Genomic DNA, 15,323 nt, shown 5'->3' with positions numbered 1-15,323 from the left:
ATTTAACTACAGTCCTGTGGATTTTCAGAACGATGGCACGAATAGTTTTTGCACGAAGTGCAAAAACATTTCCAAATTTCCAAACTAATGGGGAGATTTTCCCATGTAAGTGAATGGGGCAGAATGTAACACTGTGGGTGGGAGGAGGTTAAAAAAAAAAAAAAATTACCTTTTTTCTGAGTCACGTATCTTTCTCATACTTGCACGTAGAAACGTCATTCAAACTTCAAAACGGAGGAAAACTTCTCTTCTCTCTCCAAACCCGAAACTGTTTTTTCCTAAAATGTACACTTTTCAAGATATGAGCACTCAAGCGAGGACTGGAAATCACTTTTTTGTCAAATCTTCAGTGCGGTTCTAATTGATCAGAGTGCGAGAGACTTCAAAAAATGTACATAATTTTTATTTGTAACTCGAGCTCACGGGCAAACCGTAAAAGCTAGAAAGATAATTTTTGGTCAGAATGTAGACATAGATGTTGAGATTCATAAAATGTGACTTTGACAGGCGTGGTGTGCACAAAAGTTGAACGGGCGGGCCAACAGACACGCCAATTCCTGTCTGTCTCTTCATTGACTCCCATGTTAAATGAAGTTTTCTTAAAAAAAATCTCATTTTTGTTTTCGAATTGCCGTTACTAACACATTTTAAGGACTATCTGAATAAAATTAAGATTGTCAAATTCTTCCGGGTTCTGTCTCTCTCACGATGTCTTTGTTTTTCTGCTAGGAGCTACGGTTTTCTCACAAATCTGAGTTCTTTGAGGATTTGTCACAAGGCAAAACTCCGGGTTTTTCTCAATGCAAACCTTCCTCAGGTTCGAGGTTCTTGTTTCCCGGGCAACCGGACCACAGCTGTTGACTGATTACACTGAGCATGACTGGTCACATGACCCAGTCAGTAAAGACTTAATATACTTTAACCTGGAAAATGGAGAAATCTGAACCCTGACCATTTGACCTTAGATGATCAGCACTCCTGCTGGGAACCGGTTCATGGGATATATATATATATATATATATATATATATATATATATATATATATATATATCCCTCCATCCTTCCATCCCTCCATCCCTCCATCCATCATCCCTCCATCCTTCCATCCCTCCATCCATCATCCCTCCGTCCCTCCATCCATCATCCCTCCATCCCTCCATTCATCCATCATCCCTCCATCCATCATCCCTCCATCCATCATCCCTCCATCCCTCCATCCATCATCCTTCCATCCCTCCATCCCTCCATCCTTCCATCCATCATCCCTACATCCATCATCCCTCCATCCCTCCATCCTTCCATCCATCATCCCTCCATCCCTCCATCCCTCCATCCTTCCATCCCTCCATCCATCTTCCCTCCATCCCTCCATCCTTCCATCCCTCCATCCTTCAATCCTTCCATCCCTCCATCCCTCCATCCTTCCATCCATCATCCCTCCATCCCTCCATCCTTCCATCCCTCCATCCATCATCCCTCCATCCCTCCATCCTTCCAGCCCTCCATCCATCATCCCTCCATCCTTCCATCCCTCCATCCATCATCCCTCCATCCCTCCGTCCCTCCATCCATCATCCCTCCATCCCTCCATTCATCCATCATCCCTCCATCCATCATCCCTCCATCCATCATCCCTCCATCCCTCCATCCATCATCCTTCCATCCCTCCATCCTTCCATCCATCATCCCTACATCCATCATCCCTCCATCCCTCCATCCTTCCATCCCTCCATCCATCTTCCCTCCATCCCTCCATCCTTCCATCCCTCCATCCCTCCATCCTTCAATCCTTCCATCCCTCCATCACTCCATCCCTCCATCCATCATCCCTCCATCCCTCCATCCTTCCATCCATCATCCCTCCATCCCTCCATCCTTCCATCCCTCCATCCATCCCTCCCTCCATCCCTCCCTCCAAGAAAGGAATAAAGATATGAGTCAGAAAGAAAGAAAGAAAGGAAGAAAGAAAGAAAGAAAGAAAGAAAGAAAGAAAGAAGAAAGAAAGAAAGAAAGAAAGAAAGAAAGAAAGAAAGAAAGAAAGAAAGAAAGAAAGAAAGAAAGGAGCCTGAGAGAGAGAAAGAAAGAAAGAAAGAAAGAAAGAAAGAAAGAAAGAAAGAAAGAAAGAAAGAAAGAAAGAAAGAAAGAAAGAAAGAAAGAAAGAAAGAAAGAAAGAAAGAAAGAAAGAAAGGAGCCTGAGAGAGAGAAAGAAAGAAAGAAAGAAAGAAAGAAAGAAAGAAAGAAAGAAAGAAAGAAAGAAAGAAAGAAAGAAAGAAAGAAAGAAAGAAAGAAAGAAAGAAAGGAGCCTGAGAGAGAGAAAGAAAGAAAGAAAGAAAGAAAGAAAGAAAGAAAGAAAGAAAGAAAGAAAGAAAGAAAGAAAGAAAGAAAGAAAGAAAGAAAGAAAGAAAGAAAGAAAGAAAGGAGCCTGAGAGAGAGAAAGAAAGAAAGAAAGAAAGAAAGAAAGAAAGAAAGAAAGAAAGAAAGAAAGAAAGAAAGAAAGAAAGAAAGAAAGAAAGAAAGAAAGAAAGAAAGAAAGAAAGAAAGGAGCCTGAGAGAGAGAAAGAAAGAAAGAAAGAAAGAAAGAAAGAAAGAAAGAAAGAAAGAAAGAAAGAAAGAAAGAAAGAAAGAAAGAAAGAAAGAAAGAAAGAAAGAAAGAAAGAAAGAAAGAAAGAAAGAAAGAAAGAAAGAAAGAAAGAAAGAAAGAAATGATCCAGAAAAACTTGAGTTGAAACTTCTACAGGAGTATTTTTAAACTCTAGTATCTATACTTCTACCTGAGTAATGAATGTGAATACTTTTGAGCCAGAAAGAAAGAAAGAAAGAAAGAAAGAAAGAAAGAAAGAAAGAAAGAAAGAAAGAAAGAAAGAAAGAAAGAAAGAAAGAAAGAAAGAAAGAAAGAAAGAAAGAAAGAAAGAAAGAAAGAAAGAAAGAAAGAAATGAGGCAGAAAGGTATCATCTTCTTGATAAAGTATATATATATATATATATATATATATATATATATATATATATATATATATATATATATATATCTTCACATATTTATCTTCACATACACATATATTGATTGACTTCTATATACATATAGAAGTCAATCAAGAATCTTATACACTCGTCACCTGTTGTCAATCTAGAATCTTCTAGACTCGTCATCCGTCTCCGGGCAAACTTCAGAATTGAGCAATTCTATTGGATGTTGAGCTGTTACTATAAATAGCTTTGCGGGCTCGGCGTGAAGCGTTTTTGTTTACACTAAAGCCAGTTTTGGAAAGTCTGAAAGTCTGATTGAGGAAGGAAGGAAGGAAGGAAGGAAGGAAGGAAGGAAGGAAGGAAGGAAGGAAGGAAGGAAGGAAGGAAGGAAGGAAGGAAGGAAGGAAGGAAGGAAGGAAGGAAGGAAGGAAGGAAGGAAGGAAGGAAGGAAGGAAGGAAGAAAGGAAGGAAGAAAGAAAGAAAGAAAGAAAGGAGCCTGAGAGAGAGAAAGAAAGAAAGAAAGGAGCCTGAGAGAAAGAAAGAAAGAAAGAAAGAAAGAAAGAAAGAAAGAAAGAAAGAAAAATATTAATAATTTCTGCACACAGCAGGTTCGAACCCTCTGCCTGTGAGACCAGAAACGGCAACACTACTGCTCAGCCACAAGTCTGCCCTTCCTACTTTGTCACAATGCCACCCTTTTTAAGCATCAATATATGTCTTCCTGCAAAGAGCCGCAAAGAGCCTGCTTTCATAGAATTAAATATTAATATTTCAGCAATACACCACGACCAGCCGTCTTTCGTATTTAAGTTTTCTCAGAATTCTGAGATATTATCTGGTTAATTCAGAAAAACAGAGCATATTTTTTTTTCATTAAACTTTTCTCAGAATTCTGAGATAATTATCTGATTAATTCACAAAACAGAGCTCTTTTTTTCATTAAAACTTTTCTCAGAATTCTGAGATAATTATTTTCATAAATATATATTATAATCCTGTAGAAAAATCTGTAATTTTCCACTGGCAGCTCGATCTGCCTTCCTATTGGAGCATAGTAATCACATGACGTGAATCTATAAATAGCTCTTCGCGGCTCGGATCGTTCCGTCTTTCAGACACTCGAGCTGAGCAGACAGACCTGCAGTTCTGTGGCTGAGATTTCGGACTTTTATTCGGAATTACAACCCTTGCTTCCACAAGTGGATTATTTTGGAGACTCTTGGATCATACCTGCCTCCCCAGGTGCTACGTGGACTTGTTTCAGAGGTAAGAGATGTATTATTACCGAGTCTTTGTGTAGGTAACAGGAGCTAATGCTAATTCTATTGTCTTTAAAAACCACGACCCCCTGAACTGCGGCCGGTCCAGGAAGATAAAAACTCGAAATTATGAGATATAAAATCGAAATTATGAGATATAAAGTCGAAATTATGAGATATAAAGTCGAAAATATAATAATATATGTTTTATTATCAAGTGTTTGTGTAGGTAACAGGAGCTAAGGCTAATTTCTATTGTCTATAAATTACAAGTACTACTCAAGTGTCCTTTCTGTCTTTCTGTCTTTCTTTCTGTCTTTCTGTCTTTCTGTCTTTCTTTCCCTCTGTCTTTCTTTCCCTCTGTCTTTCTTTCCCTCTGTCTTTCTTTCCCTCTGTCTTTCTTTCCCTCTGTCTTTCTTTCCCTCTGTCTTTCTTTCCCTCTGTCTTTCTTTCCCTCTGTCTTTCTTTCCCTCTGTCTTTCTTTTCCTCTGTCTTTCTTTCCCTCTGTCTTTCTTTCCCTCTGTCTTTCTTTCCCTCTGTCTTTCTTTTCCTCTGTCTTTCTTTCCCTCTGTCTTTCTTTCCCTCTGTCTTTCTTTTCCTCTGTCTTTCTTTCCCTCTGTCTTTCTTTCCCTCTGTCTTTCTTTCCCTCTGTCTTTCTCTTTCCCTCTGTCTTTCTCTTTCCCTTTTTTCTTTCTTTCTTTCTTTCTCTCCCCCTCCTTTCTTTCTTTCCCTTTTTTCTTTCTTTCTTTCTTTCTCTCCCCCTCCTTTCTTTCTTTCCCTTTTTTCTTTCTTTCTTTCTTTCTCTCCCCCTCCTTTCTTTCTTTCTTTCTTTCTTTTCTTTCTTTCCCTTTTTCCTTTCTTTCTTTCTTTCGCTCTTTCTGTCTCTCTCCCCCTCCTTTTTTTTCTTTCTCTCTCTCTCTCTCCCCCTCCTTTCTTTCTTTCTTTCTTTCTTTCCCTTTTTCCTTTCTTTCTTTCTTTCTTTCTTTCTTTTCCTTTCTTTCTTTCTTTCTCTCCCCCTCCTTTCTCTCTCCCCCTCCTTTCTTTCTGTCTTTCTCTCTCTCTCTCTCCCCCTCCTTTCTTTCTTTATTTCCCTTTTTCCCCTCTTTCTTTCTTTCTTTGTCTTTCTTTCTCTCTGTCTTTATTTCTTTCTCTGTCTTTCTTTCTGTCTTTCCCTCTTTCCCTTTTTTCTTTCTTTCTGTCTTTCTTTCTCTCTCTCTCTCTCTCTTTATCTCTCTCCCCCTCCTTTTTTCTGTCTTTCTTTCTTTCTCTCTCTCCCCCTCCTTTCTTTCTGTCTTTCTTTCTTTCTCTCTCTCCCCCTCCTTTCTTTCCCTTTTTCCCCTCTGTCTGTCTTTCTTTCTTTGTCTTTCTTTCTGTCTTTCTTTCTCTCTTTCTTTCTGTCTTTCTTTCTCTCTCTTTCTTTCTGTCTTTCTTTCTCTCTCTTTCTTTCTGTCTTTCTTTCTTTCTGTCTTTCTTTGTCTTTCTTTCTTTCTTTCTGTCTTTCTTTCTTTCTGTCTTTCTTTCTTTCTTTCTTTCGCTCTTTCTGTTTCTCTCCCCCTCTCTTTCTTTCTGTCTCTCTCCCCCTCCTTTCTTTCTTTCTTTCTTTCTTTCTCTCTCTCTCTCTCTCTCTCTCTCTCTCTCTCTCTCTCTCTCCCCCTCCTTTCTTTGTCTTTCTTTCTTTCCCTTTTTTTTTTCTTTTCTTTCTTTCTTTCTTTCTTTCTTTCTTTCTTTCTCTCTCTCTCTCTCTCTCTCTCTCCCCCTCCTTTCTTTGTCTTTCTTTCTTTCCCTTTTTTTTTCTTTCTTTCTTTCTTTCTTTCTTTCTTTCTTTCTCTCCCCCTCCTTTCTCTCTCTCGTTCTCTCCCCCTCCTTTCTTTCTGTCTTTCTTTCTCTCTCTCTCTCTCTCTCTCTCTCTCCCCCTCCTTTCTTTCTTTCTTTCTTTCTTTCTGTCTTTCCCTCTTTCCCTTTTTTCTTTCTGTCTTTCTCTCTCTCTCTCTCTGTCTCTCCCCCTCCTTTCTCTCTCTCTCTCTCTCTCCCTTTCTTTCTGTCTGTCTGTCTGTCTCTCTGTCTGTCCTCTCTTTCTCTCTTTCTCTCTGTCTTTCTTTCTGTCTCTCTGTCTTTCTTTCTGTCTCTCTGTCTTTCTTTCTGTCTGTCTTTCTGTCTCTTTCTTTCTTTCCCTCCCTCCTTTCTTTCTTTCCCTCTTTCCCTTTTTTCTTTCTGTCTTTCTTTCTTTCTGTATCTCTCTCTCTATCTCTCTTTCTCTCTCCCCCTCCTTTCTTTCTCTCTATCTCCCCCTTCTGTCTTTCTTTCTTTCCCTCTTTCTTTCTTTCTTTCTGTCTTTCTTTCTGTCTTTCTTTCTTTCTTTCTTTCCGTCTTTATTTCTCTTTCCCCCTCCTTTTTTTCTTTCTTTTCTCTCTCTCTCCCCCTCCTTTCTTTCCCTTTTTCCCCTCTTTCTTTCTGTCTTTCTTTCTTTCCCTCTGTCTCTCTTTCTGTCTTTCTCTGTCTCTCTTTCTTTCCCTCTTTCTTTCTCTGTCTTTCTTTCTCTCTGTCTGTCCCCTCTTTCCTTTCTTTCTCTCTGTCTTTATTTCTTTCTCTCTGTCTTTATTTCTTTCTCTCTGTCTTTATTTCTTTCTCTCTGTCTTTATTTCTTTCTCTCTGTCCTTCTTTCCTTTCTCTCTGTCCTTCTTTCCTTTCTCTCTGTCTTTATTTCTTTCTCTCTGTCGTTATTTCTTTCTCTCTGTCGTTATTTCTTTCTCTCTGTCGTTATTTCTTTCTCTCTGTCGTTATTTCTTTCTCTCTGTCGTTATTTCTTTCTCTCTGTCGTTATTTCTTTCTCTCTGTCGTTATTTCTTTCTCTCTGTCGTTATTTCTTTCTCTCTGTCGTTATTTCTGTCTCTCTGTCGTTATTTCTTTCTCTCTGTCGTTATTTCTTTCTCTCTGTCCTTCTTTCCTTTCTCTCTGTCCTTCTTTCCTTTCTCTCTGTCTTTATTTCTTTCTCTCTGTCGTTATTTCTTTCTCTCTGTCGTTATTTCTTTCTCTCTGTCGTTATTTCTTTCTCTCTGTCGTTATTTCTTTCTCTCTGTCGTTATTTCTTTCTCTCTGTCGTTATTTCTTTCTCTCTGTCGTTATTTCTTTCTCTCTGTCGTTATTTCTGTCTCTCTGTCGTTATTTCTGTCTCTCTGTCGTTATTTCTGTCTCTCTGTCTTTCTGTCTCTTTCTTTCTGTCTTTCCCTCCCTCCTTTCTTTCCCTCTTTCCCTTTTTTCTTTCTGTCTTTCTTTCTCTCTCACTCTCTCTCTCTCTCTCTCTCTTTCTTTCTTTCTTTCTTTCCCTCTTTCTTTCTTTCCCTCTTTCTCTCTCCCCCTCCTTTCTTTCTGTCTTTCTTTCTTTCTCTCTCTCTCCCCCTCCTTTTTTTCTGTCTTTCTTTCTTTTTTTCTGTCTTTCTTTCTTTCTTTCTTTCTTTCTTTCTTTCCCTCTTTCTTTCTTTCTTTCCCTCTGTCTGTCTTTCTTTCCCTTTGTCTGTCTGTCTTTCTTTCCCTTTGTCTCTCTGTCTTTGTCTCTCTTTCTTTCTCTCTGTCTTTCTCTCTGTCTTTCTCTCTGTCTTTCTTTCTTTCTTTCTCTCTCTCTGTCTTTCTTTCTTTCTCTCTCTCTGTCTTTCTTTCTTTCTTTCTCTCTGTCTGTCTTTCTTTCTCTCTGTCTTTCTCTCTCTTTCTTTCTCTCTCTCTGTCTTTCTCTCTCTTTCTTTCTCTCTCTCTGTCTTTCTTTCTTTCTTTCTCTCTGTCTGTCTTTCTTTCTCTCTGTCTTTCTCTCTCTTTCTTTCTCTCTGTCTTTCTTTCTTTCTTTCTCTCTGTCTGTCTTTCTTTCTTTCTTTCTTTGATTTGTACTGAGATGTGTCGTTGTGATGTCGGTGTATTCTTTTCTCTTTTCCGTAATTTCATATAAACTACAGTCTAAAATAATTGTTTCCTTTTTTTTGCCAGTTTCCCAGCTTCTGAAAGCAAGACCGCCAACACACACCAGCTACACAAACAGAGCACACACACACACACATTTTTTGCATTGTTTATCGTTCTAGTTGATATTGTGTTTGTTCAAATTTCACACTTTTACACTGCATTGTGTTTGCCTGTGAAATAACCGTGTTTTGGAGTGTTTTTTTCTGAAGTGTTTCCAGGTTGCTGACGAGATGCCGAAGAAGGGAAAGCGTTCGAGGGCGCAGAAGCTGCGCTGGAGCAAGCCGGACGAGGTACAAGCAAAGTACAGAATAGATAGCTTTAAAGCTACACACAATAGACTGCAAAACATTAAAGTAGACGTGAGGAAAGTGAGTGCTTCTTCTGTCAAGTGACTGCAATGTGTCACTTATTGACTGCATTTGATTGGTTTTGTGTTTTGAGGCGACCCAGCCGGAGACGCCACCGCCAGCCCAGCCGTTCGGGACCCAGAGGGATGGAGCCAGCCCCTCCCAGTCTCCTGCCCAGAAGGTATAGTGTTCACTCTATGCTTTTTTTCAAGTAATAATGAAATACACTGTGTAATTCAAAGTCTTCAGTTTTAGTAACTTTAGTTCTGTGTTTCAGATGAAGAAGCTGTGGACCCCTCTGCCGATCTCACCCTCCTGCTCCCGTTACCAGCCTGGAAGGGTATGTATTTATTTCTTCTACAACTGACCACACACAGACACACACACACACACACACACACACACACACGCACACACGCACACACACACGCACAGGGTATTTGCAGTACAGTGCTGCACTTTACACGATGCTTCACAGAGGCGGATTAAATAAATGGACTACACTAGGCAGACTGTGATTTTTGGGCCCCCCTCCACCGATGTTATTTATGAATTGAAATCTTAAACTTACCAAAGTTACTAATAAAAGTTAATTCACATTTTACGTAGCATAGTCATAGGCAAGTTGGTTATTTGTATTCCAAAATAAGTCATGTGTTGTATATTAAACAGTCTATCAGACTATTTTTTAATTTTTATTATTTATAGGTTATTACACCGCTCTATTAAATGATAATAAATTATCTTTATCTTATCGATTGCGAGTGTCATTGTTAAGGCAGTAGTACCAGTAAATGACCAATAGGTGTCAGCATTGCTATGTAAACAGAGCAAGTAAGATAAATGTTGTAGTCTATTGCATTTTGTAGAAAATCTTAATTAAATGTGTTGATTAAATTTAATAGTTAAATAAGAGGTCAAATATACAAAGACCAATAAAATTTGCAGTAAGACAAAGTGCTGTAGTGGTAAAGATGTTTATTTTCATGGACAAGCATCACCTCTAATCTCCTGGTCTGGAATGGTGTTCTTGACTGCATTCTAAAAGCAGATTTAATCACAGAAACCTCGTACAAAAATAAGCAATCATTAAATAATTTGAACGATACCTTATGTTTGAACCAAGAACACTTTTTTTTTTTTCACTTTTCTACTAATTTGCTCAAACAGCCAAGGAAAACGAGCCTGAATTGGGTGAATAAAAATTCTAGTCCCTTCACCTGGAGCCCATATTCACACCTGTGATTAAGTACAGGAACAAGAAGACAAACATGAACCCTTCACATTTATCACAACCATTTAGGAACTGTCCAACAATAAACCAGACCTTGCAGCCTGATAGCTTAATTGTCCTGCTTAGTCCGCCACTTGGATTTTACTGATTGGCGTTAATGTGACGTAACGTTAAAGTAAACGTCAATTTTTAATTAGTTAATAAATATTGATTCATCAACACTGAAATAAATTGTAGATAGGACATGTATTTTTATTTACTTACTGTTTTTATTTTATAAATTTTTTCCTCTGTCTGGGCCCCCCTGCCAATCAGGCCTTAGGCACATGCCTAGTTTCCCTTTGCGTTAATTCGGCTCTGCTTCAGTGTACTACAAGTGTGAGTAGTGATGTAATACTTTTCTGTCCCACCACCAGGTGTCCCCCTCTGACTTCCGCCCAGGTATGTAGCCCACTGTTTGTTTTCATTACATGTAAATTGTATATCAGGGCTGTACAGTGCGACAGTTTTCATCGCATTTGCGAATAAAAATCATCCGGTGCGAAGAGAAATATGTATCCACTCGCATTTGTGCGAGTGAGTTGCGCTGGGGTCATGTTAAAAAAAGTGTGAAAATCAATATGAATGTCTCTTGACCTACATCAGCCTTTCTCAACCGGGGTGTCGTCAAAAAAATTACCTATTCTGACATTTCATATATAAATACCGTATTTTCGCGACCATACGGCCGGGGCGCCGTGTGGAAAAGCTATTAATACTATTAATACATCCATGATCCGACCGCGCGTGGCGACTGCGCCTCAACACGCGGACCAAAATCTTACTCCGCTCAGAAGAAAGTAGTACCTTTTTGCGGTCCCGATCACGGGACTCTAGCGGGGTTTTGAGCTCTGAACTTTTAAGTCTGGTGTAGAGTTAAGCCTTACCTTAATAATTTAAACCTTTTTTCGGGTCGTGAGTAGGATAAACAGAGGACAACTTCTGCTGAGTTTGAGAGTACTTTACTGTCCGCTCAACAGCGTAGGATTTTAGAACATCAACACAGCACCTAGTGCTGTATCACTCCGCCCAATCTAAAACATACTAACAATTACAGATAAACTGACTAGTGTAATTATAGACCCTGATTTACATCAGAATATATTTATAAAATAATGAACCTTGAATTACCAAAATAACCTTAACAAAAATAAATCTCCTCTTACACTTATAAGGTGAGCATAAATCAATCTTTTTTATGATGTAAAATTGTATGTATTTATTTACTTTTATTTATTTATTTAATTTTAGTTGTTAAATTTCTGGAAAATAAAAGTCAAATCATACACGAGAGAAACTATTCAGTTTGTGGCAAAATATTTTTATTGTATGAAACTGAAGATGCATAATGCAAACCTGACATTTACTTTTAGTTCAGTTTGTGGAAAATGGTTGGCCTATTTTGTGTCTTTCAAATAAAAGACATTTTTTTCCAGTCATATGTTCCTATTTCAAGGTTGTTAAAAAAATACTGTTTTAATATCGTATCGTTATCGTGACCTCAGTATCGTGTATCGTACCGTATCGTGAGATTAGTGTATCGTTACACCCTTACTAACTGTCCATCCGGGTGTGCTAGTTGCGCTATTAAAATTTTTAACTTGCTAGCACCAGTGCTACCATTCAAAAAAAGTAAGCGTACAGCCCTGTATATTCTTGTTGTTTAATTGTAAACAGATTTTCCCTGGGGTTTTTACAGGTTTTATGATGTAAAGGTATCGACTTTGTTTTAAGCAGGTTCAACAGTTTTTGTGTTTTTGCTTGCTCCTAGGCCACGGTACGGGTCACCGCCATCGCGTGCTGAAGTGGGACAAGTCCACCTTCACTCCCCATTTCCGGAAGTTGGTTGTCCCAGCGGAGTCACCTGACAAGAAGGTATAATACTCTTAGATTCCATTGAGTAAAATCTGTTTTTTGTAATTTGGGGATCTTTGCACGTTGATTAAAAAAAAAAATTTGCCTTCTCATGCAGTTCGTCCTGCTTGTTGGTGACTCCCACCTTCGGCCCATCGCGGACGGGTTGGTGGGACTGCCGGACCGACGTCTGTCCTGTGGCGTCCTGTCTGTCCCTGGGGCGTCGGCACTTGAGTTGCGTACTGAGGTGCTGAATGCTGTACTGCCTCGCTCACCCGAGGCAGTCTGCATTTTGGCACCCAGTAACGACTTGAGTGCCAGCGGGACCGTCACTCAGGCAGGAGTCGCGTTTGGTAAGCTCCTGCTGACTGCCTGTTCTACCTGGCCCAACGTAAGTATTCTTATATTGTTATTATCTTGATAACATGTCTGATGATATACTTGATTTTATGCGTATAACTTCAATTTCTATGCCATTTTGAGGGAGAGAATGTAATTACTGAGAAAGAACATCTTTCTCACTCTAGGTGTGTGTTTTGGACTTCCCTCGCCGTCTCACCGTAGACCTCGACCTGCAGGAGCTTCTGAGCCAGGAATACCACCGTGTGGCTGCACGTATGGGTATGTAAACAAAACAAAAAGTACAGTGACATGTATAACAGTGTTTCTTGATATTTAAGTGGCAATGCCAAACTTCACTCATAATTGATTTGGCTGAAAGTATGTACAGGACTGTCTGAGAAAATTAAAATATTGTGTATAAAGTTCTTTATTTTCTGTAATGCAAACATGTCATACATTCTGGATTCATTACAAATCAACTGAAATATTGCAAGCCTTTTATTATTTTAATATTACTGATCATGGCTTACAGCTTAAGAAAACTCATATCCTATCTAAAAAAAATTGAATATTCTGGGAATTTTAATCTTAAACTGTAAGCCAAAATCAGCAATATTGAAATAATAAAAGGCTTGCAATATTTCAGTTAATTTTATAATGAATCCAGAATGTATGACATTTTTGCTTTTTTTTTAATTGCATTACAGAAAATAAAGCACTTTATCCCAATATTCTAATTTTCTGAGACAGTCCTGTATGTATCAATAAGGTTCAATGAGTCAATAAGTCATTATGTTTTTTTTTGTTGTTTTTTTGTATCTTAGGTGTCAGGTACGTCTCTGCCACCCACTACTTTCCGCTGACACAACTGGACCTGTGGTGTCCTGACGGTGTAAGTACATGACACTCTACAATCTAAGACATGTTAATAAAAATGTGGTGTGTATATCTTTGGTAGATGATAGGGAAAGTTCAGGTACAGGTTTACTGAAAATTTCTGTCTGCTAAATCACTTTTGGTCATGTTTGTCAGGTCCATCTCAGCAAGGAGGGCGGGATGGAGAGGCTTGCGGAGTTGCTGTGGTGGACCCTCCACCACCAGCTGGAGCCCACAGTCCCGAGGGTCCAGACGCCTCCGAGGATGTCGCCTCCTGCCAGACGTGTCGTCCCGAGGGCCCAGACTTCTCCCAGGACGTCGCCTCCTGCCAGACGTGTCGTCCCGAGGGCCCAGACTTCTCCCAGGACGTCGCCTCCTGCCAGACGTGTCGTCCCGAGGACCCAGACTTCTCCCAGGACGTCGCCTCCTGCCAGACGTGTCTCACCAAAAGTGGTTGTGAAGGGCGTGGTCACCGCGCCACGTCCATCCAGCCCTTTGGAGCAGACACGTGTTCTGTCTTCACAGGTGGATGTGGGGGTGGATCCGATCCCGCTAAATCCTGTGTGGTTTAGTCCGGCGATCCTGGATGAGATGGAGAAGGCCGTTCCGGCCCACCTTCCCAGCGCAGCGGAGTGCGCAGCTCGTCCGGACGGCAGGAAGGTAATGTTCATGCAGATTTTATTTATTCATTGAGGCCTCTTTTAAAAAGTGTGTCCCTCTTCCTGTTTATTGTCCAAGAGGAGCTAAGTCGCAAATATGGTGTGAAAAAAGTCTGTATGGTTTTTGTTCCAGCAGAAGTCGACCGTGGAGCGCCGAGAGAGACGCGTCGCCTCCAAGAGGACCCGGGAGAAGCAACAGGTTTGTCATATTTTGTCTGATTTATTTGAGTAATACTTATTTGGATTTGTTTGAGTATTTTGAGTAGACACACCATAGACAAAAACATTTTATTGTTATATTTAGTGAATAATTGTAACACAGTATTAAAATACATGGTTTCATTTTGTCAATGCAGTTCACACAGTTATTTATTTATTTATTTATTGTTTAAGGTGGAGGCACCAGCCGTGGAGGTGTCCTCCAAGCCAGCGCCTTGCAGTCCTAGGAGAGTGGTGGTGGAGCCTGGTGCGTCTGACCCTGCCCAGCCCCAGGAGTCCACCTTCCAGGAACATCCCAGCCAGGTAATTTACATCTTTTAACTGCTGCACCTCTGTTTTTACTCACTCTCTCTCACACACACACACACACACACACACACACACACACACACACACACAGTTTCTGACCCAGGGTTGTGGACCACTGGACTTGGTAGTTTTAGTTTTAATACTTGTGTATTATACTTAGTGTATTTTGCTGCTATAATTTATGTACCCTTTTATTTAAGCAGTATTTGACATGCAGGACTTTTAATTGTAATGGAGCAATTTTACATTATTGTATTGGTACTTTCACTTAAGTAAAGGATGTGAATACTTTGTCCACCCATTGCTGGTTACATATGTTGGAGGCATGTAAGGTATGTTAAAGAATATAAGATTAACGATGATAATGAAACGAATTATGATTAATGATGAGATTGATAATGATTGATCTGTCACTTATAAAAAGAAAATGTTACATCATGATAACAATGACAACATTCCTTAAAATGATTTCAGGATCCTGCCGTCGGTCCGAGCCATCGCACTCAATCTGTGAGGGCGTCGCATTCTCAGAAGGACGGGAGGTATGGAACCTTTTCTCGCAATCACCAGTGTACCTGCATGGCTCTGACCTTTCTCGCCTACCACCAGGAGGGGGTGGATTTTGACATGGTCTCACTTGATAGAGTGCTTGAACAGGGGAATGCACTCTATGTAGGTATCAAAGAACAGTTGAAGGCGGACAAAAGGTTCAAAAGCAACCACTTGACCATAGAGGAGATGCCGAAACAGGTTTTCACCGATTCGGATACCTACAATGTTCAGTTGGACATGTCGGACTTGAGGGTTGGTCTCTTGAAGGCTGTAGACGGCAGCCCTCGAAGCAGGAGAGGACTGTGCCTTCGTGAACAGCTGAAGAGCCTCTCTCAAGGTGTCAACCTTGCTTTTCTCATTGTCATGCCTGAGTGCATTGCAGTGTTCCGTGACCGGTCCGGACGCTACGGGTTTTTTGATTCCCACTCAAGGTCTGCCAAAGGTTTTCCTCAACGTGATGGAAAAGCAATTATGCTGACCTTCTCTAGATTGAGGGACATGGTTGATCATTTGCTTGTGCTTTTTGAAAACCGTGGCCCTTATGGCAGCTATGAGTTCATGCCTGTTTCCTTTACAAGTGACCACACACTCAGACAGATGCCTGGGCAGTCGGAGGATGTGACCATCAAAAATCCATCAACGGCTGTACCAGAAGCACAATTGTTAGAAGAAGTTAATATCCCACAGAAAACTAACTTCAGACTACCAAAGAATCAG

The 15,323-nt window shown here is 40.1% G+C and overlaps 1 protein-coding gene across 1 annotated transcript; it reads left to right on the top strand.

Annotated features, from left to right (window-relative positions):
* Nucleotides 1–4,091: 4,091 nt before the first annotated feature.
* Nucleotides 4,092–15,037, top strand: LOC133439747 (uncharacterized; the record flags this gene model as incomplete). Its single annotated transcript, XM_061717512.1, has 13 exons — nucleotides 4,092–4,234; nucleotides 8,200–8,465; nucleotides 8,617–8,703; nucleotides 8,800–8,862; nucleotides 10,173–10,197; nucleotides 11,567–11,670; nucleotides 11,768–12,040; nucleotides 12,177–12,270; nucleotides 12,816–12,883; nucleotides 13,024–13,527; nucleotides 13,660–13,725; nucleotides 13,920–14,048; nucleotides 14,529–15,037. Coding segments are annotated over exons 2-13 (1,982 nt in total), but the record flags the coding sequence as incomplete, so codon positions are not given.
* Between the last annotated feature and the right edge of the window lie 286 nt (nucleotides 15,038–15,323).

This window comes from Cololabis saira, unplaced genomic scaffold, assembly GCF_033807715.1.
Source record: "Cololabis saira isolate AMF1-May2022 unplaced genomic scaffold, fColSai1.1 scf236, whole genome shotgun sequence".
Classification (NCBI taxonomy): Eukaryota; Metazoa; Chordata; class Actinopteri; order Beloniformes; family Belonidae; genus Cololabis; species Cololabis saira.
Note: the sequence above shows the minus strand (reverse complement) of the source record. Positions and strands in the feature narration are given on the sequence as shown.